At 32.9% G+C, this 15,488-nt stretch overlaps 2 protein-coding genes across 9 annotated transcripts in view; one reads left to right on the top strand and one right to left on the bottom strand.

The window, feature by feature from the left end:
• Positions 1–15,488, bottom strand: part of LOC127837069 (glycerol 3-phosphate dehydrogenase-like) — a 284,765-nt gene that overhangs the window by 236,464 nt on the left and 32,813 nt on the right. The gene's annotated exons all lie outside the window — the stretch shown is intronic.
• LOC127837067 (C-type mannose receptor 2-like) lies at positions 632–7,711 on the top strand. 3 transcript variants are annotated; one of them, XM_052363874.1, is made up of 11 exons: positions 632–783; positions 1,069–1,179; positions 1,461–1,565; positions 3,468–3,540; positions 4,523–4,780; positions 5,473–5,748; positions 5,927–6,079; positions 6,294–6,356; positions 6,470–6,751; positions 7,097–7,279; positions 7,527–7,711. In XM_052363874.1, the coding sequence occupies exons 2-11, from the start codon at positions 1,069–1,071 to the stop codon at positions 7,565–7,567; spliced, it is 1,545 nt and encodes a 514-aa protein (XP_052219834.1). In that variant the 5' UTR covers positions 632–783; the 3' UTR covers positions 7,568–7,711. The 3 variants fall into 3 exon arrangements, with proteins under 3 accessions (XP_052219834.1, XP_052219832.1, XP_052219833.1); XM_052363872.1 differs by having other exon boundaries at positions 4,523–5,074; XM_052363873.1 differs by lacking the exon at positions 1,461–1,565 and having other exon boundaries at positions 4,523–5,074.

Here is a 15,488-nt window from a genome sequence, read left to right as displayed (position 1 = left end):
TATATTATGTGGCAACCAAGCAGATATATAACTAGTTAAACAATGTTAACGTACGAAAGGTCATAAAACTGACAACGGCTTGGTTGTTCAGTGATACATGTTTATATGTCTTATCATCTCTTCAAGTTCCTTTCTATGCGACCAATGACCGACTTCCCAACAATTTGACATTTCACAAAACAAACATGAATACAACTAGGTCACTTCTCCGGAACGGCAAAGAAAAGCATAGCGTTTTAAGTTCACACGTAACCTAGAGCTATTAAGTATAAAGTTCAACTTAATTATACATTTAGATACAACAACACTCGTATTCAAGCAAACGTATAAAAATGTAGCAGGACCGCTCGTTCAAAATGGGTTTATTTCTTTGTCTAGTGTTATTATGTACACTAAACGCGTTGATCGTACTATGGGCAAGGCTGTTTGTTTGTATACATATTAAATTGACATATACAATACGTGGTAATATTAATACAATGTTAATGTCAATTTTTTTAAGTCATGTTTACAATGTACTAATTAGGAAATTAAGTTCGTAAGAGTCTTACATGGGATACGTTCCTATTTAAAAAGGTGCAAAATACGATTACAGCTCCGTAAAATTTCGGTATTTGTATAGAGTGTCTTGTGTCTGAATTATGCCCGAGTTCAGACCGAATTCGTTTGAAATATGACGATAGATCACGATTCAGATAGCGGTGTGTATCATATCTAACATATGCCAATTAACAAAATATAACCTTAATGAGTTAACCACGTCAACGAATTAAACAAACTTAGGTATGTAATTGTTTATATAATTAGATTGCATTTTAAGGAGTTTTTCACCAACGTAAATAAATATAATTGTTTAATAAATGCTTACCTTTTGCAAACAAATAAGACGCCATTAAGGTGTGCGTGATGTTCAAAATATGAAAATTAATACGTTGACACATTAAGATGTGAATTTAATCTTGTGAAGTTCTCTTATAACACTCTCGCTGAAAGCAATCTCTCTTATGACAATCTATAGTATTACTTACATTTAGTTTATATGATTATCTAGAAGATCCAATGTTACAGATGATGCTTTGGAAAGGTATTGTGACAATTGTGTTGCTAATGGCATCCGCCGTGCAAGCCGACTTCTCTTGCATCTGTAACTACAATGTCGAGAGCACAGTGTACGCGTCGGTAAGTAACAGTTACATACAATTTAAAATGCCAAATGATGATTAATAGTTTAATGCATCTTTTAGTAAAAGCATGCGTTAACATATCAAACAATATATAAACAATAATGTTCCATATGGTTATATTTTTTCATATCTGAAAGAAATAAGTTTTTGTTAAACGAATGGGCGTCGTTTCCATGATGTAAATGCAGCAAATTAGTATGCATTCCTACAAGACAAAATGTGTTTATGTAAGCATAATCAGATTTGCTTGTAATGTGATTGTATTAAATGATGCAGACAGCTAAGAACTCGGCAATTGGCTACATGTATGAGTTTGACTGCAAAGCGGAAGGTCCACCATCAAACGATCCCGATTGGGTCACCATCCATTATGAAAAACAAGTATGTGGGGACTTTTATTTTCACTTTTTCTGTCCATGTCAAACAGATTTTTTCAGTCGTAATGTGTTCGAAAATGAATTGATAGCCATTCGACCAATCTCCGATAGCCATCTTGAAAGCAACGTCGAACGTGCAAGTAGTTGTTGGGCTATAAAGCGATATGGCCCTGTTGGATAAAAAGCCAATGCAATTGGCAAACAACCAGTTGCATAATCGCCGTGCAAACTCCGATTGGGGGCTTATGTGATATGATTACTTACATAGCAAATTATCTGATCAAAGAGACGTTCTGGATATATAAGTAACAAAAATCTTAATACTTTGTTTTATAAAGCGGTGGTTTATGAACAAACATCATGCGTTAGGAAATTTAAAAAAATCATTTGCGTGTGGTAACACTATTAATTGCTTATCGTTTGTCCACAAAAGAGCCTAACGTGTGTTGTTTAAATGTTTAAAATCCATGTGAAGGCGTAAGCTGAAAGTTCGAAAAGAAAAATTACGTTAAGAGTTGTAAAAAACATTTATAAATTTAAAACAAAACGTATACAACAAATTGCAATAAATTGCAAATTATCTTCTTAATCATCTGCTTATACAACCTTATCATTTTTACTACTTTTGTTAAGCTTAATTGGTTAATGATAGATTGATGTTCAATTTGATTTTGCTTCTTTCGTCCATATTATCCTTAATCGGGTTGGCTTCAAGTAGGCTTTTAAGAAGATTATAAAGTAATGATGGTTTAAAAACACACTTACTTAGTACATGTAAGTATGCATAGTTTATATCCTAAAAACTACGGTGTGGCTAACGTTTGTGTAATAACATTTATGTAATCGTTAGGTGAATATGAAACACTCGGCGGCAGTGACCCTATGTTTATTGATGTTACATGTGGGATTTTTAAGTATGTTTGGATCGTATCTAATACATTTGTGTTGTGTCTGACTGTTAAGCAACTGGTAAATTGTCATCAATAAAGGAGTACAAATAATAAAAAGCCCTGGTGTAGCTGAAGTTTCGCTTTGATTATACAGTCGAAACCCGATGGCTCGAACTCGCCGGGACCAACAACACAAGTTCGCACCATCCGGAATTCGAGCCAACCGGTTTCTAATATACTTATGTTTACTAATATGAATCTGCAATTGATTTACATATCCAGATAAAGAGTGTTCTGACTGCTTAAACTCCGTACGACTTTCTGCTTTTGAATTAATAAGAACCAAATATATACTTGATATTTTTGAGTAATCAATATTTTAATACAGTTACACATACAATAAAACAAATATCATATTGTTAATGCATATAATATAAGCCCATTTATACGTAGAACATTTAAGGGTACATGAAAGGAACAATGCTAAGAAGAAAGCACTCATAAGCATCATATGCACATTGCTGAAATATTAGACTGTACGACATGCAATTTGTTATTCAATTGTATTTTTATATTTAAGAATGGCGTGATGAATGGATACAAAGTTTTCTATTCCATCCAGTTGACATAGTACATGTTTTGATGCAGCCGTTCAAGTCATAATACTACAGCATCTTCACACAAAAACGCCATATTGTATACACAGTATCATCTTTTAATCAAATCAAGCAATTGAGTCGATTACATGTTCGCAATTATAGCGAGCCTTTAATCAAGTGCTCATATCGATTAACAGCTCTATGCGACCCGAAGTAAGTTCGAGCCAAACAAACAAAATAACGTGTGAAAACTCTGACCGGGACTGTAAAAACAGTTCGAGCCATCAGCAATAAAATATCGGTGCTTCGAGGAGAGTTTGAGCCAACCAAAAATTCGAGCCCAGCAAGTTCGAGCCATCGGGTTTCGACTTTATTTAATTAAATCTAACATTTAACTTATCCGTGTATCGTTTTCAGTACGGCTATATGGCGAAAGGTCAGGGAATTGAGACGCAAGTTTGCCCTGGGGCACCTCCAGAGACGGATAAAGGTATTGGGACGTAAACGTGTACTTGTGTTGACGTGCGTTGTACGGCTTGTATTAATCACCACACTCTCAATTTGAATACACAGTTACCTGAATTTATATTTATCTTTAAAATATGTCCGTTTCTTAAATTTTGGATGGTCAATTCAGTGTACCAGAATTTTGCTTTTGGTTAAAGCATCTTAATGGTACAACCGCCTATTTTGCATATAATGGTATGCGCATTTATATTATGAATGTGGGATTATAATGTTTCTTATAAACATATGATGTTAAAATGTATACATAACTTGTTGTTAGTTTGACTTTTTTAGATAAGTTTTGTAAACCAAAACAATATGAGTAGAAAAAGCACTAAATTAAAAAATATTAAATTATCACCAAATGCATTATTGTCCCCTACCGGTCTCACCGGAGGGGACTTATGTTTTGCGCTCTGTGTGTCTGTAGGTCTGTCTGTCTGTCACACTTTTCTGGATCCTGCGATTACTTTAAAAGTTCTTCATATTTTGTCATGAAACTTGAAACATGGATAGATGACAATATGGACATTATGCACGTCATTTTATTTTGTTCCTACGTCAAAAATTCTGGCTGCTATTGCAACAAAACAATTCTGACAATGGTGGAGCCGGTAGGGGACATATATTGCTTGACAATAGTCTTGTTTATTATATTTCATAGCTTCCAACTGAACAAAAAATCATGTCCTGGTGATAGTTCGAGAGGTATTGGTAGAATAAATCAGTGAAAACAGAAGAAACCCTCAACACATTTAATTCAATGAATAACAGTCCAGAAGAAGACAATTTTCACAAATCCAATAACAGTTGCTGTTTGGACAGTTAAAAGAAAGAATTTCATATGCTCTAAAAAGAAATTGTGTTCATTATAGTTTACATCACTTAAATATTTAAATAATTTTATGTTTTATTAATTTGAAACATAAAGCAACTTGGTAAATAATATACAACGTATATTTTAGTGACAACGACTACAGCAACAACAACACCAACATCAACCACAACAACGACGCTGACCACATCTGCTGCTGCTCCAACCACTACCATAACTACGGTCCCCAGCACTACAACAATAACTTATCCGAATCCAACAACAACAACACCAGTACCAACAACATCAACAACAACAACGTCTACGTCAACAACACCAACAACCCTACCGACTTCGTATGAAACAACAACGCCGATATCAACAACAACAACTACACAGCCCACACAAAGTACTACATCATTACCTACAACCACTGAAACATCTAAATCCACAACAACAACAACCCCGAAACCCACTACAACGATTCAACTCACAACAACTACTACATCTCCTCCTACAACTACTACCACACAAACACCAACTACGACAACACCACAAACAACAACCACGACCCCTAAACCAACAACTGCGACAACCACTCCAATCATCACGACAACCCCGAAACCAACAACTACTCATAGGACTACACACTTTTATTCAATATTAACAACCATAACTAGTTCCATTGGACCGTCCACACAAGGTACATGGTGACGCATTTAATTAAATGTATGCGTATTAATGGAGTAAGGAAAATGACGTTAATATTATTTATTCCTAAAAATTATGATGTTTGATTACAAACGTTATTTATCTAAATTCATCTTTACGAACAATGCATAATATTTAACGTAAAATGCAACGTATATAACGTAAAATGCATTATATAAAACACACAATGCCATGTAAAACGTACACTGAAATATATAACACGTTATATGTTATATAATTTAAATTGCTATACACTAAATTATTTACAAAAATGAGATACATTTAGGCTGTACATTTGAATTTTTTGTATAATTATACATAAATTGCATTCAATTATTCACATATAGAAGCTGGTCTTGTTCATTTGACTGACGATTTATATAAAAACAGTACAGTACGGATGCCCAAAACGGTACTTTCAACACGCACAACTACATCACGGGACCCTGTTCACAGTAGACAGCACATGTTACGAGATTGTGCCAACGCCGGCTACGTGGAAGGATGCGGAGGCGCATTGTGTAGCAAGGGGAGGTCACCTAGCCCATATACCTGATCAACGGCACCAGGACGCTATATACCAAGTGACCATTCAACATCTTGGACATGACGTCTGGATTGGATTGAATGACATAAACCAGGAACGACACTATGAGTGGTCTTCAGGTGGGTTTGGCTTCGTTTGGTATCCACATTTCCAAATTTGAACACGGGATTAAACTGTTTTTAAACCCTTTAATTTCAATTGATACACATCTTATTAATGGAACGGATTAAATGCTGCCATTTTAATTGTGGTATGCGTGTATGTCATTACCTTATTGGGTCCCTTCGTAAAACTAAGGTGATCCGGTGAACTTCACCAATTGGATTGGTAGACACGATGACGTTCTGCTTCACGGGGTTGAGGACTGTGCCGGACTGGGTGCTAAAACATTCCAAGGCCAGTGGAACGATGTAGAATGCTCAAGGAAATTGAATTACCTTTGTGAATTCAGTAAGATGAAATACATATCAATATGAACATTCTGACGGGGAAGAAATTATGTAACCAATTGCATCGCATATAATTGATTTATATAGTGTGTGTTTGTAAATAAAAATAAATATCAAACGATCAGGTCGATGTGTGTACATTTCATTTATTCGAACAATTAACGCAGAGAAACATTTAATTTAATGTGTTCAAATAAATGTTGTTCCTAATTCAGGAGCGACAATGTCAACAGTTTTGGCAACGACCACACCAATGCCACAATTATCTAACACAGATGGTAATATTCTTATTTTTTCAATCTTGATGTATTATAAGTTTATTTTATGCATATATATTTTATTTATATATATGCATGTTATACATAATCATGAACATTGGTACATGTTTCAGGAGATATTCATATGTGTCCTGGACCAGTTAAGCAGGAGTCAAGGCGTAACAATTATCCCCTGGCCCAATATGGTGACAGCTGCTATGAGCTTCAAACGCACAGTGCTATCTGGACGCATAGCGAGCTTCTTTGTAAGCAACAAGGGGGCCATCTGGTAGCAATTACAAGTGAGACTGAGCAAGCCTTTGTGGGCGCCTTTATGACACGTCATAACCCTGTCCAAGCGGTCTGGCTCGGGCTCCATGATAGGAAGGTTGAAGGGCAGTTTGAATGGACTTCAGGTTTGTGTAACCTTCAAAATTGATTCATATCGAATACAATTATTATTTCGTCATGAATATGATTGTAAAAATCTGGCAACATATATCATTTTAGAAAACAAAAAATACCCTTATTATAAGATGAATGCGTGTATCTTAACGACATCCTCCTGAAAGGAAACAAGTTAAATTATAAGCTTTTATGAACCACACTGAGTGGGGAACAGTGCCGAACATGACATACACAAAAATCCAAATAACATTTAAATCATTATCTAGCCAATCAACTTACAGCATTGTGCATAATACATGGAAACATTTATAAAACGTGTGTCTTATTATGAAAGCTTAAATTATATTTATCAGGTGAAAGTGTATCTTACACGAACTGGGTTCCAAACCATACAAGCAACTTTGTAAGTCATAACACCGAGGACTGTATTGCATTAATACCTTACAATAGCAGCAAATGGGACGATTTACCCTGTGGGCAACAGGGATTGTTATTTGGTGACGTGGGGGAAAAGCATTACACGTTCTGCGAATACAGTAAGAAATTTGCAACTATTTGTAATAGTACAACTTGTTAATGGTCATTGAAACGTTAATCCGTAGTTACTTGTGTAATTCGAAAATAAGAACCAGAAGTATTTGTTGATTTCCAATTATGTACGTTAATTGTTGATCACATAAATATAATCATGATAATCAGTCGTTGTATTGATGTTTTCCTATCTGTATATTTGTCTTTATTGTAAATACACAATTGACATTTGTGGTCATATATCTTTTCCAGAAGTTCTGTCAAGTCACGGTTCAAGTGTGCTGGTTGGGTGAAAAGTGGATACCACTGACAGATAAAATAAAATCATTATCAAACAACATTTGCTATTGATTTGTTTTGTGTATCTCATAGAAATTTTGTTTTATTTATCGAAACAAGCCTGTACATTTCAATCAATATCAAATAGACGAAAACAATGTGTTCTTCCTGTTATATCTGCAACGAACAAATCGGCAAGTGCTAAACCTAAAGACTACCACTACCACACAATGTAAAGGTTTACATATAACTAAAAGCAATATCTAAAACAATTGATAATCAAATTGTTTAATCAAACAAACGAGAGAAATATTTTGTCTAAAAATATAACAGCATCGTAATATTATTACAAATGTTACTATTTTATATTTCTTAATAATAAATATGATTCATGGAAAATAACCCAAACAACTTTATAACATCTTTGACAAAAATTGTGTGTTACTGCTTAGAATCACAAACATATATTTAATATACAAATTAGACATAAAAACAAGGTCTCTGTCATAGATATAACAGACGTACCCTATCAAGTTCATGTTGTCTACGTAACAACCTGATTCTCCTTAGCACCATCATCCTAGACTTAGTACTTTTTAATTATTGAAAGTTTATTTTCAAGTATCTTTATAACATTACACACGCAAATCATTTCCATAACAATACCGAACTCTAGATTGTTTTCACATGGGTAGCCCGAGAAACTTCATTATTCAAATATAAATTTATTTGCGGATATCTGAAGTAAAAGAAAAGAAATGTGATACTGCTAGTGAACAGTCAATCTATTTTTTCCACAATAAATCTAAGACTTATGTAAATAATCTAAAACAATAAACGTGTATAATCATACACATTGAAGACAATTACTACAATATTCAAGACATGACTCATCTGATTACAATTCGATTTAACACGAATTTTGCAATTAATGTCAATGCAAAGTTTCATTCAATTAACAAAATGCCTATTATTCAGGCACTTGCTTACGGGTACAGGTCGCCGATTGCTTTGTATTCGTCCCTTCTGCAGCAATCACGTTTTAGTACTAAAATGGTTTCATGATACATTTTTCAAGCACAAAACCTTTTTCATTTATTTGTGGAATATTGCTTGTTTCATGCAATTATATTGTTTTCTGGTTTAATGTTTCCAATGCTTATTTTTCCTATCTGTTATATTGCATTACATTTTGCAATGTTTAATTTCTAATCAAACAATAAAGCTCTAAATAGATCTCACAAAATACCCGTAAAATGGTGAACCATATGCAACAAAAAACTGGATAGTCGACTATATAGAATTAAAGTTATTTCTTAAGATACCATCGATTCTGAAGTAATGGCATTAATGTTGCATTTTCGCGACTTCAAAATACCCCTTACGTATTAAAAGCGAATAAAGCATTTAAACATGAACTTAGATAATACGTATATCTATCAAAAGATTTAAGAGTCTTTAAGAGTCCTAATATAGTTCATCTTCGAAATATTTATACAAAACACGGCTTCATTGAAACGCGTAATTTTAAAAGAATGTCGCGTTTTTATATTTGTCTGACTAAAAACTTGACTACATGTTTACCTGAATTCTCTACAATAACATTTTTAATAGGGCTTTTTTTCTCAAAATAAACAAGGATCTGCATGTAACAAATTAACGTTCTAATAGAAAATATATCATCTAAATTAGTATAGTATAGAAAAACAGCGCATTTCTATATGGGAAGTTACCGTCTATTTAATAAATATAAAGACACAATTGCCATCTTCAATACATAGACATCAACATCTCGCTTAAACCTTACCAAACAATTGCTTATGATAAAATCGAAATAATCTACATATAGATTGTTCTGTGGAGCTGTCTATGCCATAGTTTTCTAGTGATAATTATATGCGGCGAGAAAGCTGAGTGCCTTTAAACATTTCATTTGTAGGGGATAAACACTTTCAACAATTTTAAATACCGCAATACCAATAACTATTCAATAATTGAATAAGTTTGGAGAATAACCTTTGAAATAAAGACAGTTACAATCTATAGTAAAGTACATGTTTGCATATGATCTCTATATTATAGAAGTTAACAAATTTATAATAACACAAGAATAACTTTTGCATTTACCATATATATACGATATTACTTATACATATACACTTCGATTTCTCAACTCATATGTTGGGAGGTAGGATTTTATTTTTTAAATGTGCAAAATGCTCCCTTTAAAAAAAAGTATGTGCATGCACAATTATAATAGCAAATGTGATCATTGACGTGTATACATGTTCGCAGCAGTAAGTGACTTCCATATCCTATTATTATTTTTACTTGCGATTTAAAAAGAGCTCCTTTCCTTCTTAAATAAAGCGCGACTGCGTTAACGAGTGTTTTGATAGCAACCTTCGTAAAAGCTGTAGTAAACATGCACATTTATTAATTTTTAATAGACATGTTTCAGTAGGCTTTATTCATATTTACTCAGGGTTTGATAATGAGATCATTAAACATTTCTACGCATATTGTCTTTTGTAAAGACATTTCTTGTTTCTTTTAATATGCTGTCTATTGTTGTATTATTGCTTTCTTTAATACTACAACAATTCACTTGTGCTTTGAGGACGCAGTGGGCAGTGTCGAATATTATAGTTGTTTTAGCCATCAAAGCCTGTCATAGATGAAGCATGCGTTTGTTACTTTACATGTACACTAAGAACTTAAAAGCCTATCCCCGAACACGTAGGAATAGATGTTATATAAACTATCGCACTGGTACATATGTAAAGTTCAATTTGTATAGTAACGACTATCAATCATATAAAAAGCATTTCATAGTTGTAGTGATAACAGAGCCAAAACAAGAGTTTGTAAAGTTATCATTTACGTTGCTCGGTACACAACATTTCATTTTCTATATGCATGTGCACGAGCTATTTGTTTGTTCTTGATGATGTGGGAGACTGAAATAGCCTTGAAACCGTTTAAACCTCAAATGCCGATGACCTCAACTTAAATCATGTTAATGTTTCATGTTGTTCTTTATGTGATAAAGGGCATTAAATGGCCTTACATAGACTACTGGCGGATGGAAGCAAGTTTGTCTATGCCATTTTTTGTTATAATTATGTGAATGGTACTGTCATAACAGATTACTAAAATCAAGTATCTGTTTTCGCATATGTGGACACATTTTATAGACAAACAAACAATAAGCACATTTTACATCGCTGCTACATAAAAGTTGTAAGTTTCATTTTTCGATGTATACGTCGGCGTTTAAAAGTATCTAACAGCGATTTCGCATTTTTTACCGCAACAATATTGTTTTGTCAAACATTTAATTATTTAATTCAACGCCTTTGGCAAATATAGTATCTCCTCTTATCGGAGACAAGTTTGTGCTGTAAATGGCACTATCCTTCATTTTCCCCACGCGTTGCTTCTGCTTTGTTACAACTTAGAAGAGATAACACTAATTAAACAGTGTAAACGTACGTAAGGTCATACGCCATCCTCTGACTAAATAAGGCATCGACACATGTATAGTCAGCAAATAGGTTTACTTTAATATTCGAAATACCCAAACTATACACAGTTTTAATTCAGATTGGACACACACGTGTACAACACATAGATCAACTAATGTTGTAACTAATAAAAAAGTGTGTTCCAGTTACATAAGCAAGAGATATGTCTTAACATCCGTACAAGTTCCTTGATGTGAGTGGCAAGTGACCAACTGACCAACGATTTTACATAGGACAAAAACATTGCACAAATACAACTAGGTCACTGGTTTGGGGCGATCAAGGAAATGCATAGCTCGGGGGTTTAATTTGCTCAAACATCACACACGACCTAAAGATTTGAACAAAACAAATAAGTGTAACTAAATAGTGTATGTAGAGTCAACATCAATCGTGTCAAAACACACTATCCAAAACGTGCGATAATTTCTCGTTTTTTAACTATAGTGTTGTTATGAAAACTGCACTCGTTAATTATACTATCCGCAAGGAAGTTTGTTTGTACACATAACATTTATTATACATATTGCCATGTGTAAAAAATCCTAAACAATGTTAAATTAAAGTGTTTGCCTCTTGTGATGTTAACAATTTGCTAATTTAGATATTTGTTTCGTAAAAGTTTAAAACGTCACATGTTCCCATAAAACTGAGATCAAAATATGAGATTGCAACTTCGTTAAAATTCGGTATTTGTCGTCATCGGTATATGCCTTTGTTAATTAGCCGCGATTTCAGTCCGAATTAATTCGAAAGATGACGAGAGATCACGATTCAGATAGTTAGTGAGAGATATAAGAAATCTCAATTTACAAATTGAGACCTTAACGAGTTAACCACTTCGACTAAACGTGCAAAGTAAGCTATTGTTCATATAACGCTAAGTAATTATTATCCAAAATAATTAATTATAATTATACTTCAAATGATAAAGTATTGTTAACAAAACAATTGGCTGTTGAGTTGTATGTAAAAATAAAATAATAGACATTAATACGTTAATCTTATTTCAATATCGCAATCTCTCTTATGTTTTATTTTAATCATATTTATGATTAAGGTTTATCTGGTATCATCCAATGCTGTAGATAATGATTTTAAAAAGTATTGTGAGCGTCGTATTGCTATTGGCATCGACCGTAAAAGCAGATTTCTCCTGCATATGCAACTACAATATCGAGAACGCAGTGTACGCTTCGGTAAGTAACTGTTGCATAAAGTCAATCAATCCCTAATGATTCACTCGTTAAAATTCATCATTTAGAAAAACGTTTGGCTCAATAAAACGCAGCATTTTTCACCATAGCAAACAATATATTAACGATAACGTTCCATCTAACTTTAATATAATTATGACCGTCATATGAATATCAATTATATTACTTTATATTAGGCAGTACAGAGCTTTCAAAATTATGTAAACAAAAAATACCCAGGCACTGTTTAACCATCAACTCATTTCCACAAAGTTTAAAACTAAACTACAAAACATAAGTTTTTGTCTCAAGAATGGACGACGCTCCCACAATATAAATGTTGTTATTTATCATATATTTACACGACAAAATGGATTGATGTAAGAATAATCAGATAGTTTGTTTGTACAGCCATTTTTTTTAATTTTACAGACAGCTAAGGGTTCTACCACTGGCTACCACTACGAGATTGACTGTAAACCGGAAGGCCCACCATCCGACGATCCTAAATGGGTCACAATCCAGTTTGAAAAACAGTAAGTAATATGTTACATTTAAACTGTATGTTCCCTTATAAACTTGATTTGTGTTAAGTCGTCTTGTTCTTGAAACTACGATTTGATTGTGCAAATATGTGTTTATTTCATGTACGTCGCTATCAAATGTACGTCAATACTTTTTGTCGAGTCAACTCGCATACTTTTGCTGAGCAGAGCACATATTGGTTCAAATTGTAAATTATGCTTACCCGTGAAAACTTCCAACTGCTATAGATATGTATTTAGCACAATGTAAAACACAGAGAGTAATCGATTCATATTTAAGCCAGGAATAAATTCATAAATACTCCTAAGCCGGATTGACAGGTAAGATTAAACCTTTTTTAATATTGCTTTAAATATACACACCATTAAGTGTGATAAACAAACTATAAAAACTATCAAAAAATGTTTAGTATGAAATAAACAACAAAGACGTTATTTTGAACAACGCCCCTAACTTGAAAGTAGTAACGCGAAACCAATTATATAATCTGTTTAAGTCACAGGTGGTTAGCGTGTGGCTATGATATTAATTAGTGCAAACATCATTTTGAATGATAAATAATCATATTTTAACGAAAAATCAACTTTTCTGAAAAACAAATTCACTATCATATATATATATATATATATATATATATATATATATATATATATATATATATATATATATATATATATATATATATATATATAACAAGGTATTCAACTCGAAATCACCCGAAAACAAGTGCATCGCTTTGAACAGCCATTACTTTATCAATTTTGCAGCGATTTTCATGAACCCGGTCTTATTTAACGCAGAAATGTATTTCCTTACTGGAAATGTTTATATCTTGTTATATTTCTACACATGCTGGGTCAAATTTTGAGAAAATAACACGATACACAATTCGCGTGACCTACTTAAAATCGATCAGACAGGATTAATGAATAAAAAAACTCCAGGTGTAAAGACACACCTTCGCATTGGACCAATAAAATCACTCGTGTGTTTAAAACGTCAGTTGTTGAAATATATGTAAACAAAGGTTTCAAACGGCGCTGGTCAGTTAGTTCCGATGCATAATTCAACGGCAAGCACAGTAAGAATGTTCTTTTCTTGTTATTGAATTATGGTATCGAGGTCCGTGAACTTTGCAGGAAAAATGCCCTTTACTCCGTGAAATTTCAGTCTTAGATCCGGTCTGATCGATGTTAAGTGGGTCACACAAGTTGTGTATCGTGTTATTTCTTAAAAGTTGACCCAGTATTTGTAAAAATATTGCAAGACATGTACATTTCAAGAAAGGAAATTCATTAATGCGTTGAATAAGACCAATATCGTGAAAATCGCTGCAAAATTGATGAAGTAATGGCTGTTCAAAGCGATACACCCTGTTTTCGGGTGATTTCGAGTTGAATACCTTGTTATATATATATATATATATATATATATATATATATATATATATATATATATATATATATATATATATATATATATATATATATATATATTCGATAGTGAATTTGTTTTTCAGAAAAGTTGATTTTTCGTTATAATATGATTATTTATCATTCAAAATGATGTTCTCACTAATTAATATCATAGCCACACGCTAACCACCTGTGGTTTAAGTTAGTTATTCATAGACTCGACTTAATTCATTTAAAGTTATCAAAAAGAAAAAGTAAAAGGATCTCCTTATTTTTGTGACAATTATTGTTTTCAGTATGGGTATAGGGAGAAGGCACAGGGAATTGAGACGCAAGTTTTCCCTAGGGCACCTTCAGTGACGGACGTAGGTATGGCAACGTAAACGGGCTCCAACACATCTTGGTTGAATAATCAGCCTAATCTCAATTTGATTACACTTATACGAACATATAATAAACTTCGATTAAACTTGGATATGGCCCAGTTTCTAAAATCTTAAAGGGCAATAATATAAGTTTAACAGCATTCTGGTTTTGGATAAAACTTGCATCTGTTACAGATACGAATATATGCTAATTGTATATTGGAAAGTTGTCATAAGCGTGTTGCTAAAATATATCGTATTTACTTTTATTGTAACTGGTTATATGACCGGACGACAATGTTAACAGAAACTTGAAACAAACTTTTTATTTGGAATTTATTTATAAATCTGGATTCTGAATCGTAATAACACAAAGTTAAATGAAATCGAGACAACCAAACTTAAATACACTCTTTCAAATTTGTTAGGAAAAATTATAATACTAGTAATAAAAGCACACATCTGAATATATATAATAATACAAAATAAATATTGTATTGTATATTATTTTTTACTATTAAACAAACGGTAATGGAAATTGTAGATCGGGGATAGGTATTTTTCTTCATCTGTTTCTTCCAATTAAATGTAGGGCCACTCTGGAGCATAGACACATTTTTACTATGTAAGGAGTCTTGGGTCTGGGTCTGGGTAGAAAAAGTACTTGGTATTTTTGAGTAGATTAAAAAATACTTACATAGTCGGGATCGAACCATTGACCTCCCGCCACGGCGATCTTATTAGAAGAATAATTGTTATATATTCATAAATCAATGCATGCGTTATATAAGTTTATTAAAAACATTATCTAATCAATTAAACACAATGATATTAAAATATTTAATGCATTATTTCATTTAAATTATATACGACGAATGTTTAAGTC

This window comes from Dreissena polymorpha, chromosome 7 (assembly GCF_020536995.1).
Source record: "Dreissena polymorpha isolate Duluth1 chromosome 7, UMN_Dpol_1.0, whole genome shotgun sequence".
Taxonomy (NCBI): domain Eukaryota; kingdom Metazoa; phylum Mollusca; class Bivalvia; order Myida; family Dreissenidae; genus Dreissena; species Dreissena polymorpha.
Note: the sequence above shows the minus strand (reverse complement) of the source record. Positions and strands in the feature narration are given on the sequence as shown.

Bases quoted from the DNA above. Each gene is read 5' to 3' on its own strand.
- LOC127837067 (XM_052363872.1), top strand. From the start codon at position 1,069: ATGATGCTTTGGAAAGGTATTGTGACAATTGTGTTGCTAATGGCATCC. The intron at 5,075-5,472 runs GTACATGGTGAC...ATATAAAAACAG, and splicing joins CATTGGACCGTCCACACAAG to TACAGTACGGATGCCCAAAA. The intron at 7,280-7,526 runs GTAAGAAATTTG...TATCTTTTCCAG, and splicing joins TTACACGTTCTGCGAATACA to AAGTTCTGTCAAGTCACGGT.